This window comes from Scylla paramamosain, chromosome 8 (assembly GCF_035594125.1).
Source record: "Scylla paramamosain isolate STU-SP2022 chromosome 8, ASM3559412v1, whole genome shotgun sequence".
Taxonomy (NCBI): Eukaryota; Metazoa; Arthropoda; class Malacostraca; order Decapoda; family Portunidae; genus Scylla; species Scylla paramamosain.
In genome coordinates this window covers 27,555,333-27,581,491 of record NC_087158.1, presented here as the reverse complement: position 1 = coordinate 27,581,491, position 26,159 = coordinate 27,555,333, and the positions used below count along the sequence as shown (strand labels likewise).

Below are 26,159 nucleotides of genomic sequence, written 5' to 3'. Positions count from 1 at the left end.
GGTAAGTTTCCTCAAGCATGTCTCTTGCAACATTCTCATGCATCTTTTCTTTCAGCCTTTTATATAGTCTCATCTTGTATATATGCCACTACTCTTTAAAAATACAGGTGGATGATCTTATCCTGAAAGCAGGTGTTTGATAGGAACAGACTTCTTGCCACATAGGCATCCACTATCCTCATTCTATCTGGGAACTCAACCAACCATTTTCCATCAAAGCTGTCACTACTAACACCACCATTATTACTACTACTGCCACAAGTGCATTTTGTGCAGGAACACTGCATATGAGTACCTCATATTCAAGATTAACAATAAAACTACAGATTATCATTAAAATAATAAGACAATTGTTCTAGGAATTATTTATTATAAATGAAATATACACAAATAAAATGTACAGTTGTAGATTTGAGTTTCTTGAAATGGTTTATGGCACCTAGAATGTAAAGATTTTCTACAGAAGCCACTAAGAAATATTACTTCCAGATCTGATATTTATGAACTAGAGAACTAGATATTTATGAACTAGAGGAATGTGAACATTATGGTGTGACAGTATTGGGCAATCCTTAAATTTTCATGCTCAGGGAAAGCCAAGCAGTACCAATCCAGTCAAGATTCTCACAACAGTTGCACCTGTGGTCTGGAAATACATGTGCGGGCGCTCACAAGGACTGATGAGCTTTTCCCCGTTTTCCAACAATCAGCAATATGAGTGCTCAGATTTCTTTTGTATCATGCAAACACTTAATATTTTATGGAAGAAGTCCTTTTATAAGTATAAAGATTTAACTGAAAATACAATATAATCCAGAGCGTATGAATTGTTGATCAGAAAAATGAAATTGTTATTACAGAAAACATAAAATTCCTCAATGAACAAGTGCTATTATAAGAGTTTTAAGAAAAGAAAAATACCCATTCTCAAGTCAACAATACTAAAGCTTTCAGGAAGAAAATGCATGAAGAAATGTATAATCTCTGGTTAGGCATAAATATAACAACTGCCATGTGCATTTTCTTTCTGAAAATCATGAAATGTTGATTAAGCAAAATAACTATTTGTGCATTCTAGTTGAGATCTATTTCACAAAGGCATAAAAGTAATTCATCATACACATACATAAATACAATCTTTTCATATACTCTCATCTACAAATATAATCCTTTATGAAAAGGATAGTAAAACCTGTACATCTTTCTACATTTAGCTTGTAAAATACATCTCTCAGCACTAGCATATGGTCACTCTAGTGGGGAAACACTTCATAGCATGCCCCGGGTGACCACACCTGCTGGGCTAGGACCTTCAAGGGAATTCAGACCTACTTCCTGCCTGCTCTTGGTGAGCAGTGCAAGGGCCTGAAGAAAGAGAAGTGGCATTAGGCTATTTCAGAAGGAGAAAATGTCATAAATCATCCAAGACAGAAAACAAAATTCCGCACTGAATCAGAATGAAATAAATATACAGAATACTTTATACCTTGCAGGATATTAGAATTATGAAAGACTTTATGTATCCTAGAATAATAGCTAAGCAGACTTGTAAATGTAAAGCTTTTAGATGAGTTTCTTAATTTTCTTATGAAGTGTCCAAGGAGAGTATTACAGTATTCTCTCATCTGGTACAGAAATGAAAATTTAGAGGCAAAATATACAGATCTCTTATAAATTTATATAAATGTGATACAATGACACAATGTCTGTCTGAGGGGAAGGTTCTATATTCTCTGAAGAAGCTTGACCTAAAATGAAAAGTTTACATTCATGATGGGGAATACTGACACACTAAAAAATTGATTTAAATAAAGGAAGAAAATTGTATAGTGACTGGAGGTACAAAGATCTCACAAATCATCTTGTAGTCTTAGTATAATTATGGTCATGACTTCTAAAGCGTTGCAGTTTGTTCTCCCAAACAAGGTTTTGATCTCTGGCAAGAGCCTTATGTTGTTTCTATCAAGTGCCCAAGCATGGCATTACACTGAACACATACTACATTTATCAACAGGCTTCAACCAATATTGGTCACTTACCCTAAAAGATCGTGGCTCCCATATGGCCAAGTTTTGCAACATGTTTCTGTTCAAGGCAATGCTGCTGTCATCCATCATGATTTTCATGTCTGGATATTTGGTACCCAGCTCTGTGCAGGCAGCACTAATACGTGTGGTCCACAACTGACAGTAGGCAAAGATAATAAAAGGTATTAATAACCTTAACTGAAGAAAATTAATAAATAATCATTTTATTAATAATCTTAACTGAATAGAAATTAATAAATAATCATGAAAGTATTTCATAAAATTGAATTATTTTGTTATTTCAAGCATTTTCTCATAGTTTGTTGTGAAAAAGCAGGTCTACTTTAGAAAAGTGGAAGTTTGAATAGAACAACAAACTGACACAGGAGAGACAGCAATTATACATAAAACACCCTAATGCCTTTACAATACTGCATACCTTCAGGCATGTATCAGAATTTCATACACCAGTAACACCCTCATAATAATGGTACTACAATAAACTGTTCAATTTACTTCTGTAGTTGTAGCTGTAGCAAGGATATATTATGGATGATAAAAGAACATTTGCCTATGACAAAAAAAGTAAGAAAACCCTGAGTGAGACTTAATGCTAGAAACCCCTTTCCATTCTGCGTGACTGGTAAGAAGAATAGGATATAAATGGATAACAAACACTGCCACAGAGGATGTGTGGTGAAGAATCTATGGATCTAAGAATTTGGAGAGGTTGAGTGCAAATATTTAAAGATAATAAGATATAATATTTTCACCATATTTAGGCACTGTGGTAATACCTAACTGTTAGCATCATCCAAAATGACTTTTATGAGAGCCCATGAAAGTAATTACACTTCTGAATGATGAAAATTCACTCTCCTATGAGTCTTCAGGGTGCAGTATTCTTGATACATTTAAGAATCCTTTACAACACAAAAGAATGTGGTTCCCTATGGGAAAAATCATAATCTCATTGTTATCACAGGTGTCATAAAGGAAAAGACTTACTTCTCTGACATCGCTTTTCCTCAGTCTTCTTGCCAAGGTATTGTACCGCAAAGCTCGATTAACATATTTGATTGCAATGGTGTAGCAGTTCCGCTTGCGACCATAGAAATGCTGCAATGAAGAAAAAGGTATCATAGTAATATTGTAATGAAGGAAAACAGCACCTTTAAATCAAGATATGAGAAGCATGTGGGCATAACACATTAATGAACTATTACAATAATTAGAAGTTAAATCTGTACAAGATCTCTCTTTATTCCCTCACTAAACAATAAAGTAAGCATAACTAGTTGAGCATAACTTATACTTTGGATGAAAATGCCAATGTGATTTCCATACCATCCATTAATACTACAATAATACAATATATTTTGTATTATAGTGTATTTTACACTTAGTATTATTATAGCTGTGTGTGGTATGGCTGTGTTCTATAATATGCAGTGGCTTAATACTAGTAACCTTATCAAAGTATATTGTATTATCATAAGTATATCACATTTTTCCCTTGGGATAATGAATAATTTTCATTAATTTCCCCAAACTTCTCTCCACTTCCATATGACTCTCCTAGTTAAAATCACACACATTTCTTGTCTCTGGTTCCTTTCTGAGTGGGTGTTAACCCACGAAGGGATTATCTGTGATAATTTTCACAAAACCAGGTTGAGGAGTGTTTAGAATAGGAATAATAGTGAAAAGAAGGAAAGATGAGATATAGGAATGAAGTAGTTCTGGGAGAGACAATGAAAACAATGATGTATCACACAAACCACAAGAAGCGGAAGAAAAGTGAGATCCTGGCTGTCCACCTAGGAAGGCCCTCTTTCTAGTGCCAGCCAACACAAAGGTCAGACACTTGGTATTGCCTCCTGACTCCTAATCCACAAGCACAACCTGGTGCTACCAACCCTCAAGTGGACACAGTGAATGGGTACAAAGGAAATGATGAGCAGTGACTGACTGTGGCATACAAGACAGGTGGAGATGAGGTGATGGATGGGGTGGTGATAAGCCTTCTTTCTTATTGCCTTCTTGCTTAATTTCCAGTGTTTTCCAGGTATTTACAGGTGCTTCCTGACTCAGATGTGTAGACTGTAGTAGTATGAACAAGAAGAAGAAAGGAGAAATAGAAGAGAAGGAAGAAGAAAGAAGAGAGTGGAGGAGGAGGAGGAGGAGGAGGAGGAGGAACAAGAAAATATTAAGAAGGCAGTATTTAGCTTTATTTAGTGTTTTCCAGGTGTTAAGATAGTAGTAGTAGTAGGAGTCCCAGGCTGCCTTCCTCACCCAGTGTGGCAACACTGCAGCACAAATGCACAACTAGTAACTCATCCTGGCAGGCCACGGAACCCAGTCAAGGCAGCCATGCAGGACTCAATCTCCACAAGTGCCCACTGTTCACTATCTATCATTTGGCAATTCCTAATATGTGACCAGGTAAGCCGGCACATATGTAAGTACTATAATTAGTATTACTGTTGTTATTTTTGTTTGTAATAGATCTCAATTATTATCTCATGTTTATGGTGTAATAATTTCATTAAGAAAGATTAAACTATCTTTGTAAATACTGGCTGCTCTGCAGGACATCACATACTGATGATGTGACGCCTTGTAAACAAATTCAAGATAAAGATAAATTGTGATCTACATAATGAAGAGAGATTTTATTGCTGTTTCAACCAATAAATTGTACATAACTATAGCCCTTCACATGGTCTACATCTCACTGTTTGGAGCATTTCTAGCCCCATTTTACCCAGTCTGAAATTAATAATAAGTTTTCCTTTATGGGGGGGTTAGGAGGTTACAAAATGATGGGTTAGTTTACCTTATGGGATGGTCGCCCCCCACCCCACTCCCTGGTTAGGTTACAAAATGTTTGGTTAGTTTACTTTATGGGGGCGTCCAGTAGGTTAGGGGGCTCGAGGGGGAAAGTATTGGTTGAAACTGCAAATTTACCTGAAGAGATTTGCAATGAATTTAATTAATCGAAATCTGACCTACCCCTTGATGGAAACGCTGATGTTACTGCATTATCCAACACTTATTTTCTCATCAAATATATGCTGACCCTAGTTGTGAAAGGGTTGAGCCTATATGTCAGGTTTGCATAATACAGCACACCGCCTCCTTACCGCAGACAGCGACACCACTCGCCTCCTCTTCCAGAACCTGTCTCCTCCCCGGGCCCGCGCGAACAATGTGGGCGAGGTGATCACCATCCTTCAGGTGTCACTGTGTCACTGAAAGGTCACCCAAAAGTCACAGAAATATAAAAACTGCTGCCTGGAAAAAAAAAAAAATGTATATATACATAAATGTCCTTCAATACCTCGCCTCTGAAAGTCACGCCGGCAAGATGCGAGGTTGGGACACTTACGGTCACTCTCCCAGCTCGGCGCAGTGATTTTCTGTGATATTCGCCTTCGGTCATGGAATGAATAGCTCTCTATGCATAACGTTCTTACTATTTTGGAATTATATTAACTTTTTTTTTTCAATTAAAATTGTGAAGTTTTATATATTTTCTTGTTTATCTTCAGGAAGAACAAAATGCTAGAAATGCATCGCTTTTTTTTTTGCCCATTCTTATTTATTTATTTATTTATTTATTTATTTTATTTATTTTATATATATTTTTTTCATATTACTGTTAGGCCCTCACCCTTCCCAAGGGTCTCGGCGGCCGTCAGTTGAGAGGTAAGCACCGTGGGTGTGTAGCAAGGAAAATATAGGCGCGGTTCACACCAGCCCGCCACCTGTCACCATTGCACAATTGAAATTTTAACAGTTTCGATAAAACATTAATGAAACTACAAGGCACAGAAATTAATGGAAAAAACTGCTTTGCTTATATAGGCTATACATGGATTATGAATACAAGAAAAAAAAAAACAATGAAATTCCTAGCAGTAAACGCTGAACATGATCACATTCATTTTATTTACAAGTAACCTACGTGTACAGTGATATAGGACTTACTCGTTCATGGAGTAAGTTTTATTACTCTGTTATCACTCGCTATAGTCTTGTTTACTTGCTCCATTTCTATCATAAAATATTTCACAATGTGACATTTGTAATTTGTCAATAAAACTCCATTACGATGTTGATAAAACGTAAATATAAAATATGGTGGCAGGACTTTACACTTTCATAGGGAAATTTTTTTTTCTACTTGCTCCATTTATATTGTAACATATTCCACAAACAACGAAGCAATACTAATTTGCCAATAAAATTCTATACAGCCAATAAAATTTCATATAGAGTTGATTTCCGTCGAAATTGTTCTCAGGAGCAATTTGGACGGTGGGACCAATTTTGCTCCTGTCAACATTGTTCCCGGGAGCAATTTGGACGGTGGGACCCGTGGGAGAGATTTTGTTCCCCGGTCCAAATTATTCCCGGGAGAAATTTTGCCCCCTGGAACAATTTGGCACGACGCCGTAATAAAGACAGATGCAAATCCCCAATCAAAACAACACTTGACTGCTCAACCCCAGAACCTGCTAAATTGAATCCAAGATCAGCCAGCTGAAGCGAGTATACCCCTAAATGTCATGGCCCTGAGACTTCAGAAGTTTCAACAGCATCAGAACGGCAGATAAGAGAAGGAAGTATAGGGTCGTGATAAACACAAGTGGTTGAAAAATCTTGGAAAGATTTAAGGTGAACAAAAGGCAATGGCCGGACGCCTCCAATTGACTCTGGCACTGCTGAAACCTGACGTTACTCGTGTGCCCCATGTAGTGCAGGTGAGGACTGCCTAACTGGTCATTATGTAGACTTACTTAGAGAAATCTTAGGGAAAACTACCGGCTATGGTTAGTGATTATTTTGATTTCAGTAAATTTTCTCTTCCAGATGAAACTTTTTTTTTTGTTTTCGGCCTGTTTTGAATATATATATATATATATATATATATATATATATATATATATATATATATATATATATATATATATATATATATATATATATATATATATATATATATATATATATATATATATATATATATATATATAATTTTTTTTTCTCCCCTGACCTCTCATCTCAGAAACCAATGTTTTGCAATAAAAACGAAAAGCAGATTAATACAAAACAGACCCAAATCTACCAGAAAAAATAATTTTGTTCTCACAAATAAACACAACAGCAGTAACAATCACTCGCAATGTTTCCCCCTCCCCAAGAGGACTAACTGTTGTTTGCTATGGCTGCCAGCTGATTGTCATACACCATTACCTAACTCAACCTAGCAAAATTAACCTAACCAAACTAACCTAACTTAACTAAACTATTTTACCCTAACCAGTCTAACCAAACAGACCTAACCAAACAAACCTAACCTAACCAAACTAACGTAATCTAACTAAACTAACTCAACCTAATCAAACTAAACAAATCTAACCTAATGAAACTAACCTAACCTAGTCTTTGTGAATAGAGTTTGCGTGTGACTGATTGTGACGGTGTGAGTGCCTGCTGTCCCAGTGCCTGCCTTTTCCTTTCCCTGCTCTGTGTGACTTTTCTCACTGAGAGTGACTGGGTGAGTTATAGCCACAGCCATTCTCAGCCGCCCAGCTAAAGTCCTTCTCCCTGACACACACACACACCCCTGAACCCCACAACGTTGTGAGGTGCCCCTTGCCTACTGGTGGGGGTTTGTTTCAATACTTAACTTTTGCCATGTGGTGGTGTTTCATATCAATGTTTTCCAATGATCATCAAGATGCCTATCAAGTACTACAATGTCTGCTTTTCTGAATACTTGTTCTGCGAGGTTATTCCATAGATCTACTGTTCAGTATTCTATTTATTTTCTTTTTATATATATTCAGTGAAGCCTTCATTTCCATTCACACCAATGCATTTCTCATGTTTAGTAATGTTTTGGTTTTTGAAACAATGAAAAGATGATGAAAAGTAAATGTGAGGTCGTAACTTGATATAACATGAACTTCTCAAAAGCTCCCACTAGGGTGCATGAACCTAGAAAAGGTTGAGAACCACTGATTAATCTCTTGATAAGGTATAACACATGGTAGAATCTGTTCAGTCTCATTTGCACTGAATTAAATGTTTGATTTTTAGGCTATAAGGAACAAGATCATTCAGGAAGATTTCATTGTCGTGAGGCACAAAGAAGTCCGATTACAGAGAGAGAAAACAGAAGAGTTCTACAAAGAACACAAAGGGAAGTTTTTCTACAATAGGCTTGTAACTTTTATGGCAAGGTAAGGAAATTGTATTGATTTTAGAACAGTGTTGCATGCAATTTTCAGATTCACTGTGAATAGATATGAGATAAATAGATTATAATCAGTAGATGGGATACAAATAATACTCTCCTGATGACACCTTTTTTTTCTTTTGTTTATTTCTTACAATATATGTTTCCTGATCTTGTTGCTACAAAATTAAATGATCTTTCTAAAGTAACTTTTTTATTATATCTCATTAATTTGAACTAATTTTGAATGACATTTATTGTGGTGTTATATTCATGCTTTTATATGTTGGTTACATGTATGCATTTATGTGTTGGATTCCAAGTAATCATAAATTATGTTTTGTTTTCTTGTTTTTTGCATGTGTTGTTATGATGACAGTAGATGATTTTAGGCAGCCAGAGAAAAATGGTGAGAAATGTAAAAGTTTTAGTGGTATTGTGTCACATGTTACCAATACCAGTGTCATTAATATGTAAAGTTCATATGATTCTTCATATAAATTGTCAGAAGAACAATGTAAAATCACAATGAATTTTTCTAAGCACATTGATGCCTATTATGTAAGATGCCTCTTGTGACTGAGTGCCATCACTTTCCTTTCCTAGCGGTCCTACTCAAGCACTCATCCTGGCTCATGAGGATGCCATCAGGCGCTGGCGTACTCTGATGGGACCAACCAAGGTGTACAAGACCAAGTATGAGGCGCCAGATACTCTCAGGGGGCTGTATGGTCTCACAGACACTCGCAACTCCACTCATGGCTCAGGTTAGTAGGCTACTTACCACTTGTTTTGTCAGGAGATCCTATCTTGCTTGCCATTTTGAAGTATGGAAGCACAGTGTCATGAAAAATAAATGTGCAGTAGATAGAGAGTAGATATATTAGAAAAGAAGTAATTAAGAGCAGTTATGAGTTTGAGATGTGGCTATTGACGTGAATCACTATGTTATCTGGGCACATCTGAGAGTTTCATGTTGGTGATGGAGAAATTCATGTGGTGGGCCTGGATGTGAGTGTCTGTGGTGTGAGGTGACAGCTGTTGTGAAAATTCTTAAGCTTGGCTCATCAGTATTCAGCTAATATTCCAATGAGTACTACAGTACCACTAGTTACTAATATGGTCACATCACAGATTTGTTATCTGGGTTTAATGTTGTCATCATCATCCCTATATGTTTCCAAACTAGTCTCATTTAAAGCTGCTGTCCTTTAAAATGCCATAAAAGTTATCCCATTAGGACTAAGTATAATATATACTATTGTGTCTGGGTATTGATTGATTGATTTTTTTATTTTTTATATAACTTAACACTTCTATATTTTCACTGCTAGATGGAGAAGAGAATGCAGTAAGTGAAATCAAGTTTTTCTTCCCTGAATTTTCATGTGATGATTGGTACAAGCTTGACGAAGAAAAGTTTCGTAGAGGAGAATTTCACTTGGATGAAAGAAATTTTGTCCATAAATTGTTATGACTAAGTATTAGCTAGATGTAATTTTTCTATTTTGGCTTTATATGATAGCAAGCACTGAGACTCCTTTTTTAACAGTGACAAACTTGCTGTTGTATTCATCAATGTACAGAGTAATGAATTTTATAGTGATGGTGTAAAATAACCCCAGGATGCCTTATTGAATAATATTAGATGGGGACTTTCATTGCCTTCACTTGCAGAATATATAAAGGTAGATTTTTTGAACTATAAAATAACTTTAAGTATAAAGTTTATTCACAAGACAGGACTACAATGTAAGGCCTACAGGAAGTCATAAGTCTAATATAATTTTTGGCACACATGTTTGGCTCGTCATCTTCTCCTGGTTATACAATGCAGAGATTTCTTCCAAATTACTATCTGATATTTTCCAAGTGACAAAATTGGTCCATATCTACGAAAATACATATTAGGAGTTTTGAGATGCCCTATAGTACTATAATTAAAATATTAAGACAAAATATGTAGTAGGGACTATACAACTGCAGTGAACATAATAACTGCAGTAGGTTTCATTATAGTGTGATATTTGTTAATAATGGGTTAAGGGTGATCAGAGGCATTCTAGTACTGGGGAACAGTTCTTTGTAAATACATCAATAAAGCTAAATAAAATACAAGGCTATGTATATTGCAACCCATTATTGACAAGAATTAGAGAGTCGCTGTGGACAGATTTACATGCACATCACAAATCACTCAAATGATGAACAAAAGGAGACTGTGAATAACTGTTTTTGTTACTGAATTTCACTGATGGCAATTAACATGACCACATTTAACATTTATTTCATGACACTAATGAAAGGTGGTAAAAGGAAGACTTGTCCACACACAACTACCCGCACACACATGTATTTGGAACTCAGCTACGGAAATAAACTGTAGTCTTAGAAATATAGTACTAAGAAGTAGAAGTTAGACATAAGATTAATGACTAAAACCAGCTACCTGTTGATTATTATGTATTTTCTAATAGGCATGCACTAACTGAATTTTCTTTCATATGATTTAAAAGGTAGAGGACAAAGAATTGTTCAAATCGATAAATAAGACTACATATATGGTCATAGCCTCCCTCCTTATCATGAAGTGTGTGAGGGGTGAAGCGGCTTGTACTGGGAAATACTACAGTGGTACAGGAATAGTGTTTGTCCTTGTTTAGTGTGGAGTGAATCAAGTTTATGCCGAGTTGTGGTAGAGTATGGAATGCCACACCGTCTTAAGACAAGCAGTGAGAGGCTAAGTACTGTTCATAAATGTTGTGTTGGAAACAGAGGTTTTAATACTTGTAATCAAGAAGAGTTGTGGTACTTCCAGAAATTGGCAAGGTCAGAGGACACTGCTAGAGCTGGCAGGTAACATCAGCTTTGTTGTTCAGTATAAAATTATATGTATCTACAAATAGATAGATGACTAGGTATGTTTGTTTGTGTGTGTGTGAGGATGTGGGTGTGTGTGCATGTGGGGTGTCTTGTCTTTGTGGGGATGTCACTCTGGGATACAGATATAGATTGACAGATCAAATTATAATGAGTTGGAGGGAATTTGACTGAAGTTTATTGAACTGAATAGCATTAAGAGATGTTGATTTTTTGTATTCAAGTGTGCTATCACCTGTTTTGGAACTGTCTACTGTGAGCTTTTGGGTAAAGGACAAGAATTTTGGTTGATAATTATAATAGTGACTAATAGACAGTGGTGAATGAACCTGACATATGTAGAGACAATTGATTTTGTTATTTTCCATAGATTTAAATGATATAAATGGAAAGATTAGTAAATGCAGGCCTCAGAGAATGAAGTTAATTATATGAAACAAAGTATATATGGTGAGATTTGCTCTTATAATAGAAATGATAAGAGTGTATAGAAGGGAAGCTTTTGTAACCATTTCCTATTGCTATGGAAATTGATTTGGTTGGGTAAAGTGATGCCATTTTTATGCTTGCAGTGTGGGTGATAAAATTGAGTTGAGATTGGCAAGATTTCCAAATAGGTGAAGGGAATCAATAAGCTAAGAGCTACAACAATCCTACCACAACGGATACACGGCAGTACAGAGACATGACAATGGGCCTTAAAGGTCTAGAAATTAATGAACTGTATAGGAGAGGGCTTATTTTAGTGAACACTTCCCATATAAGATTAATGTTTGATTCTGCCTTGGGCTTCAGCTTCTTGAGGGGAACTCTACATTGCCCTGGTGGTGTACTCTCCCTGTTGTTTCATTTTGTCAGGTGCAGTTACTGAACAATCTCAAGTTACCTACAATCATGTCCGTGGAATTACTTTTGTTCATTGTAGTTAATGATTGTGCTGTACATACATGTTTGTGTTTTGTGAAAGTAAGGAATTTTGAACCCTGAATCCATATTCTTGGAAAAGAAATACTGTAAACATGACCAATATATACAGTATGCACTGTGTACCAATATGTTTTTTAATTAATTTTTTAAATTTTAAATGCCATCATCTTTGAACTGCAAAACACAAAAATATCCATCTCTGGCACATTTGAAAAGGAAAAAAAATGGTTTGTATTATTATCTTACCTCTATTGTATTTCCATATTTGTGTTAGTGTCTCAGGAGATCATGTTTCATGTTCAAGACTCTCAAGCTACAGTAATTATTTCAAATATTTACTGTAATATAAGGTAGACTACTGATGCACTCATTTCATGTGAATAACTGTATAATACATGATACAAGAGGTCACTAGGGAATCCAGAAAAAAAAATTTAACTTTCTCCTCAAATTTTCCCATCACAGCTAATCATAATCCTAATACAATAATGTTGAACTCTTACTCCTACTAAGATTAGCAACCCATCTGTGCAGCATCTCACCCCGTCTAAGTCTGATGCATTACAGAGACACTGCCTCACAGTCAGGGAGCATTCCATTTGCAATTCACAGTGTTCCCTTAGTTTAACATTGGCCGGAACATGAGAAACAGGGTCTTGGGATAGTAGCTCTCTCCCCGCCAGTTCTGCCAAACCAGCACCGGCCCGAGCTCAAAGTTACGGGAAGTGACTGAAGTTTTGGGTGGGTCTCCTGGGTTGTGCTGGTAGCGCCCAGTGGGGTGGGCTTGGTAGCAGCCACGGTAACCTCGGAACCACCATCCTCCATCATTCTTTTTGGCACAGTGACCACCTAGAAGGGTGATATCAGATGTTATGAGGTAGAAGTAAATAGAATGTACATAATGGTATTGAAATTATCAATGTGAGGTTGGTTATGCCTTTCTTTGACAAGTGTAAAACTGAAACATCAAGATAAAGGAAGTGCAAACTGATGAATTTAGATATGAGAGGAATTGTAGGTATGAAAGGTCTTTGTATATGTAGATTAAATCAGTTTACATAGTTTTGTTTTTCCAAGACATTTGTCATATGGATGCAGATTTTTCTTACCAAGCAGAACATCATTGTCACGGTCTGGAGTGGAGAACTGCATGCCATTGTGCCATTTGAGGGCGTCCCCGGCATGGGAGTCACTGGTGTATCTCCCCACGGTCAGTTTGTACTTCTCACTCTCTGGTGCCACTCTGTTGAGCATATCAGGGTAAATATCTCCATGAAATAAGTGAATGGCAGAGGCAAATGTTTGCAGGTTATGTGTGAAGAGAGCATTTCATAATTATAGAATATATACCAACAATAGACACTTCATAGGATTGTCCTCAGGGTTTTAGATTATTTTTACAAAATAATGCTGATCATCCATAGAGGCTGAGAGCCTGAAAGGAAGATGTCAGCCTGATATATGAATAAAGGGACGATTCATACTGTCATTGTGTCACTCACTGGTGCAAGCAATACCTATTACCCAGACACAGGGAGAAGTGCATCACCTCACCTGAACTCCTTCCATTCAGCCCATGTGGAGCCATTGTTCCAGTCTGTGATGTTCACTCGCAGCTCGTGGTTTCTGCCTTTAGTCATGACATGCAGGGCTTCAAGACCTGTGGAGAAGAGGCAGTCAGTACATTAATACTTTAGAATTTTTCTTTAAGATATTATAGATAAACATTATGTGCCATAACATATAAAAATATTAATGGAAAGTAATGGACCATGGATTCAAGGTATACCAGCATGTAGGGTTAAGACACTGAGATTGATTGGTGTGGAAAATGTTGTATAGAGTCGAGGACTGGATGGCGTTTTCCTCCTTTGACCGCCTATTTAGTACTTTACTCCTGGCAGAGGAGTGGAGGTCCTGAAAGTTTCTATTGTGATGGAGGAATAGGAATGGTGAATGATTTAATAAATGCAAAGACATTAAAAGTGTGCAGTTTCAGGTACAGGATAAAGTAATGATTATATGAGGGCATAATTCACTCGGCATAACAGTTGTTAAAAGGTCTGCAATGATGAAACAGATAATGAAAATAGCTAAGAAGCTACACCGATAATTAAAAAGAAATCGTGTTGATCTATCTCCTTTCCTATCCATATCATTCATGATGTGGTTATAGTGGTCCCACACGTTTGGCAAAATACAGTTCTCGCGATAGGTTCAAAACGATACCGAAGTGAGAGTCGAATCCGGTGTTGGCGCGCCGCGCTAACGTCACAGAATGACGTCGACCTTGTTTGAAGCACTTGTCACCATTTTATAATTATTCATAATGTTGCTATTTGAAAAAAAAATATAGGATCACCTGAAGATCCGCCACCCCAGCCGCACTCGGGGTGGCAGATCTTCAGGTGAGACAATCTGGGGTGGCGGATCTTCAGGTGATCCCATACTTTTAATGAAGTAAACTTTTTTCTGCATTTTTTTATATCCACTCAGTTTTTTAATGCGTTCATATAGTTAGGTTAGGTTAGGTTAGGCTAACCTAACCTAACCTAACCTAACCTAACCAAGTGAGAGAGTCTGGGGTGGCGGATCTTCAGGTGAGACAATCTGGGGTGGCGGATCTTCAGGTGATCCCTGTGGGGTGGCGGATCTTCAGGTGATCCAAAATATATATGTATATATATAGTTTCTTTTGTAATGTGTATACCTGCATGATTATGCAAGTTTAGATATTACATAACATTTAACTAATTGTATATTACCGTAAAAAAAAAAAAAAAAAAAAAAAAAAAAAAAATATATATATATATATATATATATATATATATATATATATATATATATATATATATATATATATATATATATATATATATATATATATATATATATATATATATATATATATATATATATATATATATATATATATATATGTGTGTGTGTGTGTGTGTGTGTGTGTCTCAAAAGCGAGACATGGTAGCGGGCAGGTGTGACGTGAGAATGTGTATGTGCATGCGTGCGTGACTTCCCACTGCGGGAGTGAACACCATTACGTTGAGGCAAGTGCTGGTTCACGAGTAACAGAGGACCAAGATAGGCATAGTGAATTAACGCCACTGAACATAAAAAAGGTAGGACTTGTATGCAGTTCCCTAAACATCCTTACACTTTAATGACCACTCGGTCGTTAGCCTCAGGCTATACGTGGTGTTAGGGTATTTAAATATTAGATGCCTCGCAGTCACGTGACCGAATAAACTTGTCTGTAGCTTAGGAGAATGATGGTGATGATGATGGAAGCCTCGTTTTAGTAGGTTATACATGGCGATAGGGCATTTAAATCTGAAATGCCCCTTGCAGTACAGTTCTAGTGTTGTTGTTGTTGTTGTTGTTGTTGTTAGTGATGGTGGTGGTGGTGGTGGAAGCGTCGTTTTAGTAGCTTATACGTGGCATTAGGGTATTTAAATCTGAAATGCCCGGTGCAGTCTGTAGCATGTAGTCGAAGTAAGACGATGATAACTTTAAGAGTACAGACTATATCTTGTCTTGACTAACTTGTCTGTAGCTTCGGAAAATGTCATATGTAGGGTAGGTCAATAACTCCATGTGTACGTTAGAATGGCACCATGTAGCCTAGGAAATACCCAGCTTAGGAATGCAAGTGTATGCTTACGTAGTAGGAAATGCCATACGTAGCTAAGGAATTCAACTTTCGGAAAGCAGCGCCATACGTAGCCAAGACAAAGATGGTGTGTATATCAAAATTATTAATGAATAGTGACATTCACGGTACTCTGATGCACTGTTTCAAGTAATTTTGCTTATAATTAAGTTATATCTAATTATTATTGTATTTCCACCCACCTATTACAATACATTTACATGCGATTAAATGCTGATTGCTAGGATGGGCCATATAGTATCTTTGGGAGGGAAATATTGTTATAAATTTCGTGTGTTATGGTGTGCTTGTAATGGCTGATTCAAACCTTAAGCTGCATGTTTACTCAGGATGCGACGATGCTTTGCTTGTCTCATTACTTAACTAATGTGCACATGGAACCATTATTAATAAATCATGATAAACTGATTACATGCAAATTAAGAGCAGCATATACGTTATTCTGACATGTCAATTACTCTTTCTCTCTCTCTCTCTCTCTCTCTCTCTCTCTCATGGGTCAATGATCGAGACACCAAATGAAGTAATAAATGTTCCACTTAAGGATGTATCATATTGTCGCGATGCAATGATTAGTTTGTTACATATCACTGAATATCTGAATGTTCGTGTTATTAATACAAAATTTTGAATGGAGGATGTATTTTGTTGAAGTTCTTGTATTTTAGTGCCAAGTTCAGCTTAGAGGAGGAAAGATGGAATAAAAAAAATAAATAAAGAGAAAGTTAAGATCAAGAGTGGAAGGGTTTTCGTCAGACTAGCAGGGCATTTAAATCTGAGTTTGTCATATGAACCAATTCCCCTTTTTTAGGCAGGCATATCTTCAGTCAGTTCGCAAGCAGCAGAGTATAGTGTGTGTGTGTAGTAGTCGCTGTGTGTCGTGGGTGGTGGAGCTATTGCAATGTTTAGTTCGGTCTATTTCGCCTCGGTGGGACCCCAGTGGTGGGTGTTGCATGTTTCCGATACTGCAGGGATTTTTCTTTTAATTCTTTTTTTTTCTTTGTTGCATTGAAGGTGACCAGTTGCTGTTGTATTGTGCGAACGTCACTCTTGACTTTACTTTTCCAGTCTGACGTTGTAGAGAGAGAGAGAGAGAGAGAGAGAGAGAGAGAGAGAGAGAGTTTACGACGAGTGTAAAGCGGCCCTTGCAACAATTTGGAAGCTTTTATTATCTAGCCTCTCCTTGTTTGTATTTTTTAATCAAGAGTTTTCGAAGTGTGAGGCTGTAACTGTGACGACTGTGTAAATGTAACGCAGGGCCTCCAGCGCACTACAGTTGGTGGATAAAATGTAAAGCATGAAATAACGAAACATTCAAAAGACACGTGAATTACGATGACTGTACTTCACTCTTCATTCTTTAGTAATTTTACTTTTAATTGCGTGGAACATTTACTTTATTATATTAGTCCATTTGGTGTCTCGATCAATGACCCCTGAGAGAGAGAGAGAGAGAGAGAGAGAGAGAGAGAGAGAGAGAGAGAGAGAGAGAGAGAGAGAGAGAGAGAGAGAGAGAGAGAGAGAGAGAATTTAACCAAGTTTCCCTTTGGCCGTATGCATTCACGAAGCCTCTTAAGAACTGATGGAAAGAACTATATTCTGAAACACTTCTGCGCCGCAACTCTACTACTTCTAAAAGACTCTAGTTGAAGTTACAGTCTCTTTTAAGGGTGTATATACGGTTCTGGTGACAGATTACCAAGGTTTCTACATTATTAACAGAAGGAACACTTGTGGTCTTTGGAAATAACCGTGATGAGAGAACAGTGTTTCTGAATACGGGTTTATTGCTCCCTCCCCTCATCCCAACTTCATACTTGTCATAGTGTCTTTTGTTGGGTCCTCAGCATGCTAACGCTGATGATCCTGGCAGTGATGGACTGATAACATTGAATTTACCTGCAATTCTCGTATTTCAGGGATATTCACTCTTCATGTATGTATCTGCATTCTTAAGTTACTAGAACCTACTTGGCGGTTTAACGCAGACTTGTTTCCGCGACAGTAAAGGAGGGAAAGCGACGCACGGTTAGTGAATCTGTGCGGGGAAATGGCTGCAGTGTAGAGACAGACTGCGGCGCCGGCCTTGGTTATGGTTCTGGCGTGGGTTTCAGCTCTCGTGTTTAGGGAGCGCTCTTCTTTTCTCTACTTTCCTGAATGAATGTTTTTGTTTTTCGTGTACTGTTTTGTTCTTCGTAAGGTAGTTTATATATTCTGAGCGACTAAAAGGAGGGGTCCTCTTCTTTCTTTTTGTTTTGCCTTTCTAGATAGATTTTCATTGGTCTAGACAGTTTTTTTTTTCTTTTAATGGTGAATAATTGCGACGTTAAAACACTGAGAGCTTTTTAAACAGGGACTTCCATTCTTTTTCTTCTTTTCTGAATGTGTTTTTTATTTTTTTTCGTAATGAAATATTCTTTTATTTGAAATTATTTCTATACGATGACCTCACTTCTTTCTTTTTACTTTTCCGACTGATTTTCCTCTTTTTTTTTTTTGTCACGAAATGTTACGTTTTTTTATAGTAAATTAAATACACCCCGAGCTGCTGAAACGAGGTGCTGTAGATGTAAAGTGTAAATGTACGCAGGGAGATTACTGTAAATATGTGAGTCATTATGTGAGTCACTTCCTTAAAGCTCATGTGTCCAGCCAGATCCGGAATCCAGGTAATTTGCCGTTGAGTTAGCCGGACAGGATCCCTCTGGACTTTCTCATCCGGCGCCCCTCATCACCATTACTGCACCGGCCTTTACTGCGCGCCCAATTACGTAGTTAGGTGAATATGGGCCGTAAACTGTGACCGTGAGAAAATATCCCTGGGAAAATATATTATAATTCTCATCGAAATAATATCTCAGCTTAAGGGCATGAGTGTTTTCCGTCTATCCCTCTAAAGGCAGCTTGGTGGCGGGACTGGCAATCCTGTCCCCATAAAGTGGCCAGTACAGGGCAATAGGAAGGCTCCACACTCCGCTTGTGGGTATTAAAGGTGGGGGACTGATAGACTCCTGGGTCCCTTTGTTGTGTTTTGTTGGCTTTTGTTTTGACGTGGATGCGTTTAGCGGCGGTCACCAGAGCTGGCTAAAGAAAGTGGGATTACGTGTCGCCCGGGTGAGCATCTCTATAAAAGGCTGTCTGTAAAAGTCTTGCACCGCTCGGGGCTATATTGGTGAGGGCGTTGGGAACTGTTGGTGAGGGCAGTAGCTCCCCGGAAGGAAAAAAAGGAAGGAAGGGAGGAAGAAAGGAAGGAAGGAAGGAAGGAAAAGAGTATATTCTGCAGGCAATGGCAACTTAACTCGGTGCAGGAAATTCTCCTTGACTGTTTGCAGCTGCAAGACGGACATTTTACCTGGCGGCCGCTCTTAATCTGGAGACCTGTCAGTTGCCGGGTACATCTTTTCCTGCCTCGCGGGTTTCCATTGGGTGTGTGGCGGCTTGGAGCACTGGATCGAACAGGGCCAGTGCAGCCACATGCTCCGCGACGCTCCACAGGTGGCAGCTGAATTTGGCTGTTGTGGCCTTCTTGGGTTGGCCGAAGGTATAATTGGACAAAGCCTTCATCAGATGCAGATCCTCGCGGGGTGCAGGTGGCGGCAGTGGGGCGCGGCATCAGCCTCATGTACATGGTAATGAAGGTGACGTAGGTGTCCCCGAGGCCTCGCTCCACCTGGCCTGTGCTGGAGCTGCTCCCCGAACGTTTAGTTCTTGATAGAATACAACACCTTTGGCCCCGCGCCGTGTTGTCATGGTGATCGGCGGCAGCAAATCTGAATGGGAACCGCTCGACTCTTGCTTCTCACAATGCTTGATGGAAAAGAAAAGGATAAAAAGACAGCACCATATTAAGCTTGTGAAATCCCTCCTGGCACTTCCTTGTGCCGCATGATTCAAAGCCAAATTACTGAGGAAGTCTGTGAGATCTTTCCTTGCAAGTGCTTTAACTTCTTGGCCACTAATACCGGGCGAAACTAGCTCGGATCCTGAAATATCTTGAGCTTTCTGTCAGGTGTACGTGAGGCTTAGGGGCCGTCCCGAGCAGGCTTGGAGAGCTGAACCAGACCACTTTCATGGAACTGAATGCTAGGAAGTACTTAGGAGTTGCTGTGCGAGGTTGCTGAGCGTGGGGTAGATATATGAATGTTGCTGGCCTCGTGTGACTCATTGCCTTCCATGCCTCGGTACTTATCCTCTCCTGACGCGTCTCGTTGACAAAGTAGTGTTTTTCCTGCGATACTGAGTTAAGGCGGCCGTAGGATATCGCATTGTGGGCAGTGAGGAGGCAGTCCACTTGCTACTTCCAAAAGCAGCACTCGTATAGGTTCCCTCTAAAGCCACCGTTGGTTTGTGACGGCTTTTGCTCACTGTGGCCTGTTGCCTGCGCCGGGGCCTCTGTTGCCTCGGCTGTGGCCTGCTGCTCCACTCTTGCCTGTTGTCTGCTACCTCGGCCATTACAGTGGTGATAAATCATTGCCCAGCCGAGGGTGGCGTGTATAGAATTTCCTTGCGATATGAATTCTTACACACACACACACACACACACACACACACACACACACACACAATTGGCGATTACAGTATTACTTTGCTATTTCCCAGAGGATGAGACGGGGCGGGAGGCAGAGCTCACAGTTATTGGGTTGAAAATGGTTACAAATTCAAATGAAGCAAATATGGACTCGCCAAACACACGTGGCCTGCGCGGACACGGAACACGCCATAAAATTGTTAGTATGTGTGTGGTGAGAGCCATTCATCGCGCCCATTACTGCTGCTCACCCCTCCCTTTGCTGGACGGTCATGCCAGGCCTCCCCGCTCACCACGCCAAGCCCCCGCTGCTGTAATACTGGGAAGAACATTTACGCTGCTTGTTAGAATGTTACTTAAGCTGATTACGTTTAGGATTTCTTCGTATTTCAGGAACAGGAGGGTGAGCTAATGTAAGATAAGACTCACTGTTATCGAAAGAGTTGAATGGTTAAGATTGGATGGTCAATAAGGCGAGGGTAGCATTGCAGTGTTAACTACATACTATACATTACTGATACCCCAACCATCCTTAAACGCTAAGCATCCAACTCTTTTAATAACTATGCATTTCTAAAGTACTACTAAAACTTAAATACACAATACGTTCCTGATACTTTCTCCATTCAACCCTGACCATCCAACTTATTTCATAACAAGTTTGCCCTCCGATTTCTGAAACATTACCAAAACCCTGAACACCCTCAGCTAAAGTTACTGTATAACAAGCAGCGCCGCACTTGTTGGATGATTAAATACACGATGTTGGCAAAACTGTACCTGTAGTGAGAAGGAGAAAAAAAAAAAGGAGAGAGAGAAAAAAAAAAGAAGGAAAAAAAAAAATGGAACGCATAGGATGTAGGTAACTCTGCAAAAGTGTAAAAAGAACTGTTTAGGGAATTGTCAACAGTGCAGTGGTAGTAAAGAAGTTTTTATGGTGATGGAAACATTTTAGTGATGGGAGGCGTGTTTAGGAGCTCCGAACACGGGAGATAGGGGGAACAGGACAGAGGAATAGGATGACAGCAACGTAGCGGGCTGTGGGAAGAGAATAGTTGGGATGCTGAAAATATAATAGTAAAAGAATGCTGAGGGCTTCGGTAATGCAGGGATATCAAAAGGAGACTCGAAGTTTTAGTAAGACATTAATAGTTAGAAAATGTAGTCAAGGTTTGGTAGCAAAGTTGCAGGAAAGGTTACTTAGCAGGAGGTGGATTTGGATTTTAAAAACGCTTTGGATTCTCATTACGACTATTTTCAAAGGCCACATAGATATTTAATTGGGTTCTCATGTTTTCCCTATTTATAGTCACATCATCTTTGCTAAACTATCACTAGGAAAATGGGAACTCTCGATATCTCCCAGAAACTTCCAGTAGAGCCTGGTAAAAGTAGTGGAGATAAGACGCCGAAATGTTTGGGAATTCATTACAACTATTTTCAGAGGCCATAGAGAGGATTAGGTGGTCTTATATATTTTTTCCCCCATTCATGATACATAATCCTCGGTAAACTATCACTAGGATAACGAAAACACTCCTGAGAAACTCCAGTAACTTCCACCAGAGCCTGTTAAAAGTAGTGAAGATAAGACGCCGAAACATTAGGGAATGCGGTCTCTTGATCTCACGGGGAAGTTCAGGTAATAAGCTGAGGTAATAGGGAAGATCGCATGTCAGGGTGACTCAAAGTTGTGTTAACTGGGGTTGCATTACGCGGGGCATATACTTGTTTTCATTTACCTGTAAGCTAAAACAGTTGGGAATGTGGAGGTTGTGTTATCGGTGTTTTATGTCGTGTTTCCTCGTCGTGTGCGAGGCGGAAAGGATGCCAACCGGTGAAGTTGTGGATACGAGGAAGTTAGCAGGTCAGGTCCTCGATAAAGTGGAAGGGAAGGGAGATAATGATTTCTCCTCTCGGGTTACGCGCGCCACACGAGTCCAGGAAAGGAATCCCTCATCAGTGTCTTAAATCAATCTATTAGTTAATCAATCTGTCAATCATAAGCTGCTCCTCTTGTTCGTCCTGCGGCTTGGAATAGCTTTGTTTACTGGCCCGTGGGCTGAACCGCCTTTTGAACTATTCCAGAGGCCACAAAAGTGATTATTCAGGTTCATAAAGGTGTTTTATCCTATTCACGATACATATTCCTTATTCATCCATCACTGGGATTACTAAAACACGCCTGTAAATGCTAATAACTTCCAGTAGAGCCTGATAAAAATAGTAGTGGAGATCAGGCGATGAAACTTTTGAGAATATGACTGAAACCCTTTAAGCGGAATGCCTTATTTCAGTTATACATTCTGCTACTGTATTCTCACCACCACCGCCACCATCACTACCACCTCATCCTGCACCAGCAATAACAACCATACCGTAATAATTATTCATGGGAGCAGCGAGGCACATTCAGCTCCTGACGAGGCTGCCGTGTGACCGCATCCATAAATAACACCCGTCGCCTCACCGCTGCCCTCCGTCATAACAACTTCCATAACCGCGTTCCACTTTCCCCTCATCCTGCAATATCTCACAGTGACGTTTTTATACACCGCCCCGTGATGTCTTGTGCTATCTGTACGTGTGAGGGTTGCGGTGTTGCCTGGAAGGAGGCGAGGCGAGGCGAGAGGAGGTGGGGTGTGTTTGGAGGCGAGGCAAGGTGAGGTAAGGCGAGGCGAGGTGGGACGGAGTATGTTAGCGTGCGTGTAGTGGAGTTTCCTGCCGTGTACTCGCTAATAAGGCTCCCGTGTACTTGATGTAGTGTGAGATGAACGCTGTATTTTTTCTTCTTTCTTCTTTCCTCTACTTCTTCCCTATCATTCCGCCTATCTACCACTACTGTCTGTATCAGGAAGGTAGACAGACAGATAGGTAGGTGGATAGAGTGAGTGAGTGAACACCCACTCATTTGATCTCTCTACCTATCTGTCTGCCCGCCTTCCTTCCTGCCTGTCTACCTACCTACCTACTACCTTTCTACCTACCAACTTATCTTTCTTTTCATTTGGGGAGAAATAAGCACAGGTATGAAGAAGCTAAGAAGGTACAATAGGTAGATAGGTGGGTAAGTAGGCAAGTTTAACACACTAGTCTTACTACCAATCCTTCTACCAACCTATTCTTTTATTCCCTTTTCTCTCAATCCCTTTCCCTCTCTCTCTCTTTCTTCTAACTCGGCTGTGAAAATGTCTACATTTGTACGTGAGACGGTCAAATGAAGGTAATCTGATGTATTCCTATTCTGTGTCCCCGCCTCCACACCCATCAGTCCTTAATGTGCAGGGAAAGACTGGAGACTCGCGGTGGGACAGACTGGAAACTCGGGGTATCAGATGTAAGGAGACGTGTTATTAAGTGGAAGGTGTGGAAGTATTGTGCGTCTTATGTTGTTGTGTGTACGTTTTCTTTTTTCCATAAGAACATAAAAGAAAAACGTAATAAAGTAAGGGAAGCTGCAGAAAAGCGACAGGCCTATGTACATGTGGTAGTCTCTGCACCTATCATATTCATCTATAATTCTATAATCTTATCTCATCTTCTTTTAAAGCGCCCTAATGGCTCGGCACAAACAACCTGTTTACTGAGTCTATTGCATTCATCTACCACTCTATATTTGAGAACTAATTCCTTCCTAGCTTTTAAAATCGAGGTAGATCATGCTTGAACCCATTACTTCTTGTCCTATCCTGATTAATGACCCTGATGACTCTTCATATGTCATCCTTGTTATATCCCCATTTAAAGAAGTGTATATCAGATCCACTCTTGACCTACGTCTCTCTCAGGAACGTAAATTTAAAAGCTCCAGTCTCGAGTAAAACGTTTCAACAACTTATCTGAACTACTTTTAATTAACGTGTTCTAGTCTAGTGGGAGTTGTTGGGGTTTTCAAGCGTCCTTTCTTGATTGTAGTGGTAGTTTAGCAAGTGATTCTTCTGCGTTGTCAGTGGGGGGAACACGAACAAGAACTCTACGTACTAATCATCTCGATGGTCTTTGAAAGTGGTTCTCGTAAAAGTATGTACCAAGTGTTTCAAAGTACGAGACTGGAATGATAACAAAGACCGAGAGGAGAGACGCGGGAAATTGAAGAGTGCACGTCCACACACACACACACACACACATACACACACACACGCTCCCCTCGGAAATGTATTGCTCTCTAGTTATTTACACTGCAATCCAGCTCATTAACACTTGAACCTATACTCTCCCTCCCGTCCCTCCCTCCCTCTCCCTCTCTCCCTCACTCGCTCACTCACACACTCACTTCCGCCTGCCCCGGGCTATTTACTTACACTTGGAGCGAATGCGTGTGGGTGCAGCCCCAATGTTGAGTGTTTTGAGGGTGTAGGAGTGTTTAGCTGTGTTTGGCTGTGTTAGGAGTGGTGCAGCTGTATTTTGCTGTGTTTGGCTGTGTTACGAGTGGTGTGGCTGTGTTTAGTTGTGTTTGGCTGTGTTAGGAGTGGTGTGGCTGTGTTTGGCTGTGTTAGAAGTGGTATGGCTGTGTCTAGCTGTGTTGGGAATAGTGTATGTGTATTTAGTTATGTTATAAGTGGTGTGGCTGTGTTTTGCTGTGTTAAGAGTGGTGTGGCTGTGTTTAGGTAACTATATTCGGGAAGCATCACTACTACTACTACTACTTCTATTACTACTACACTCACCCAGCCAGTGCTCGGCGGCGGGATCACCAATACCCTTCTTGTACTCTGCCCATCCCCTGCTGAAGTCCTCCTGCTTGGCTTGCTCGAGGCGCGCCAGGAGCACTGTCCATCCTCCGCCGTTGGTCGTGTGGTCGCACCAGACCTGCAATGATGTCTTGGTTACCTCGTGTCCCGCGGGAGGCAAGGGTGAGGCAGCGCGGGCCGAGGAAAAAATGGCAAAAGAAAAAAAGCTTGGGAAGAATGAAGAGCTGTGGAAAGAAGGAAAGAGAAGAGAGAGTGAAAGATAGGTGGGAACGACTGGGAAAGAAGGGAAGAAGGAGAAGGGACTGGTTGGTGAGTGAAGAGCAGGGAGGGAATTTGAAGGGAAGGAAAAGGTTGGGAAGAATGAAGACCTGAGGGAAAGCTTTGGGAGAGTGAAGTGAGGGTGGGAACGATTGGGAAGGGAGAAAGAGAGAGAACAAGAAAAGCAAAGATATGTAAAAGTGAAAGTTGGGGAGGGAGAGAAGTAGGAGAAAGAATGAAGGGAATGGAAAGAAGAGGGAGAGGAGAGGTTGTGACGGCAGAGAAGAGGAAAAATAGTGGGAAGAGTACAAGGTTTGGGAAAAAAGAGAGGTAGCATGGTAGTTTAAGAAAGTTCATGTTAGGCTGAGTTTTGCTGTTTCATGTGGATTCGAAAAAAAAGAAAAATAGCAAAGTTACTAATATACCAGCACGCATTGTTCTCCTCCTCTTGTGACTACTTCTCCTCCTCTTCTTCCTCCACCTCCTACCCACCCACTCCTCCTCCTGCTCCACTCCATTTCTCCACTTTCCTTATCTGCTCACTCATCCGTGCCTCTCACTTCTCTCTTCTCCACGCTTCATTTATCATTCCATTCCACCCCACGTATTCCCACAGGTCTCTTCCCTCCCTCCTTCTCTCTCTATCCCTCTCCCTCCATTTGCCTCCTCCCCCTGCCCTCCCAGATCCCCCAGTTCTACTCTTCACCACAGCTAGTTAACATGCACACAGTTAGTTGAGTTTTGGGCAGAATATCAGGCACATTGTTGCAGTGTTGTTGGCATGTGAGCATCGTGATGTGTGGAGAGGGATGTGAGGGGCGTGTTGTGTTTGGGTGGTAGTGGTGGTGGTGAAGGGGGGCGGAGAAGTGATGGAGGCTCGGGTGGGTGGTTTGGGTGGTGGTGGTGGTGA

General features: G+C 39.8%; 3 protein-coding genes across 5 annotated transcripts; 1 reads left to right on the top strand and 2 right to left on the bottom strand.

Moving 5' to 3' along the window:
- Nucleotides 1–350: 350 nt before the first annotated feature.
- Nucleotides 351–5,487, bottom strand: LOC135103084 (large ribosomal subunit protein bL20m-like). Of its 3 annotated transcripts, none has more exons than XM_064009067.1 (5): nt 5,371–5,445; nt 5,174–5,281; nt 3,036–3,146; nt 2,040–2,183; nt 351–1,365 (listed from the first exon to the last, which is right to left on the bottom strand). In XM_064009067.1, the coding sequence occupies exons 2-5, from the start codon at nt 5,258–5,260 to the stop codon at nt 1,270–1,272; spliced, it is 438 nt and encodes a 145-aa protein (XP_063865137.1). In that variant the 5' UTR covers nt 5,261–5,281; nt 5,371–5,445; the 3' UTR covers nt 351–1,269. The 3 variants fall into 3 exon arrangements, with proteins under 3 accessions (XP_063865137.1, XP_063865138.1, XP_063865136.1); XM_064009068.1 differs by having other exon boundaries at nt 5,419–5,442; XM_064009066.1 differs by lacking the exon at nt 5,174–5,281 and having other exon boundaries at nt 5,371–5,487.
- Nucleotides 5,488–5,994: 507 nt separating this feature from the next.
- Nucleotides 5,995–10,392, top strand: LOC135103077 (nucleoside diphosphate kinase 6-like). The gene is made up of 4 exons (XM_064009041.1): nt 5,995–6,796; nt 8,139–8,281; nt 8,884–9,044; nt 9,612–10,392. The coding sequence occupies exons 1-4, from the start codon at nt 6,725–6,727 to the stop codon at nt 9,752–9,754; spliced, it is 519 nt and encodes a 172-aa protein (XP_063865111.1). The 5' UTR covers nt 5,995–6,724; the 3' UTR covers nt 9,755–10,392.
- LOC135103076 (ficolin-2-like) lies at nt 9,992–25,601 on the bottom strand. The gene is made up of 4 exons (XM_064009040.1): nt 24,968–25,601; nt 13,639–13,744; nt 13,194–13,327; nt 9,992–12,933 (listed from the first exon to the last, which is right to left on the bottom strand). Exons 1-4 carry the CDS (start codon nt 25,584–25,586, stop codon nt 12,704–12,706), a joined length of 1,089 nt encoding a protein of 362 aa, XP_063865110.1. The 5' UTR covers nt 25,587–25,601; the 3' UTR covers nt 9,992–12,703.
- Nucleotides 25,602–26,159: the final 558 nt, after the last annotated feature.

Bases quoted from the DNA above. Each gene is read 5' to 3' on its own strand.
- LOC135103084 (XM_064009066.1), bottom strand. From the start codon at position 5,472: ATGACCGAAGGCGAATATCACAGAAAATCACTGCGCCGAGCTGGGAGA. The intron at 3,147-5,370 runs GTATTGAAGGAC...TCTTCATTGCAG, and splicing joins GCGTGACTTTCAGAGGCGAG to CATTTCTATGGTCGCAAGCG. The intron at 1,366-2,039 runs GTAAGTGACCAA...CTCTTTCTTCAG, and splicing joins GGGAGCCACGATCTTTTAGG to GCCCTTGCACTGCTCACCAA.
- LOC135103077 (XM_064009041.1), top strand. From the start codon at position 6,725: ATGGCCGGACGCCTCCAATTGACTCTGGCACTGCTGAAACCTGACGTT. The intron at 6,797-8,138 runs GTGAGGACTGCC...TTTGATTTTTAG, and splicing joins GTGTGCCCCATGTAGTGCAG to GCTATAAGGAACAAGATCAT. The intron at 9,045-9,611 runs GTTAGTAGGCTA...TTTCACTGCTAG, and splicing joins CAACTCCACTCATGGCTCAG to ATGGAGAAGAGAATGCAGTA.
- LOC135103076 (XM_064009040.1), bottom strand. From the start codon at position 25,586: ATGCTACCTCTCTTTTTTCCCAAACCTTGTACTCTTCCCACTATTTTT. The intron at 13,745-24,967 runs GTGAGTGTAGTA...TCTTCTCCACAG, and splicing joins CGCCGCCGAGCACTGGCTGG to GTCTTGAAGCCCTGCATGTC. The intron at 13,328-13,638 runs GTGAGGTGATGC...TATGCTCAACAG, and splicing joins GCTGAATGGAAGGAGTTCAG to AGTGGCACCAGAGAGTGAGA.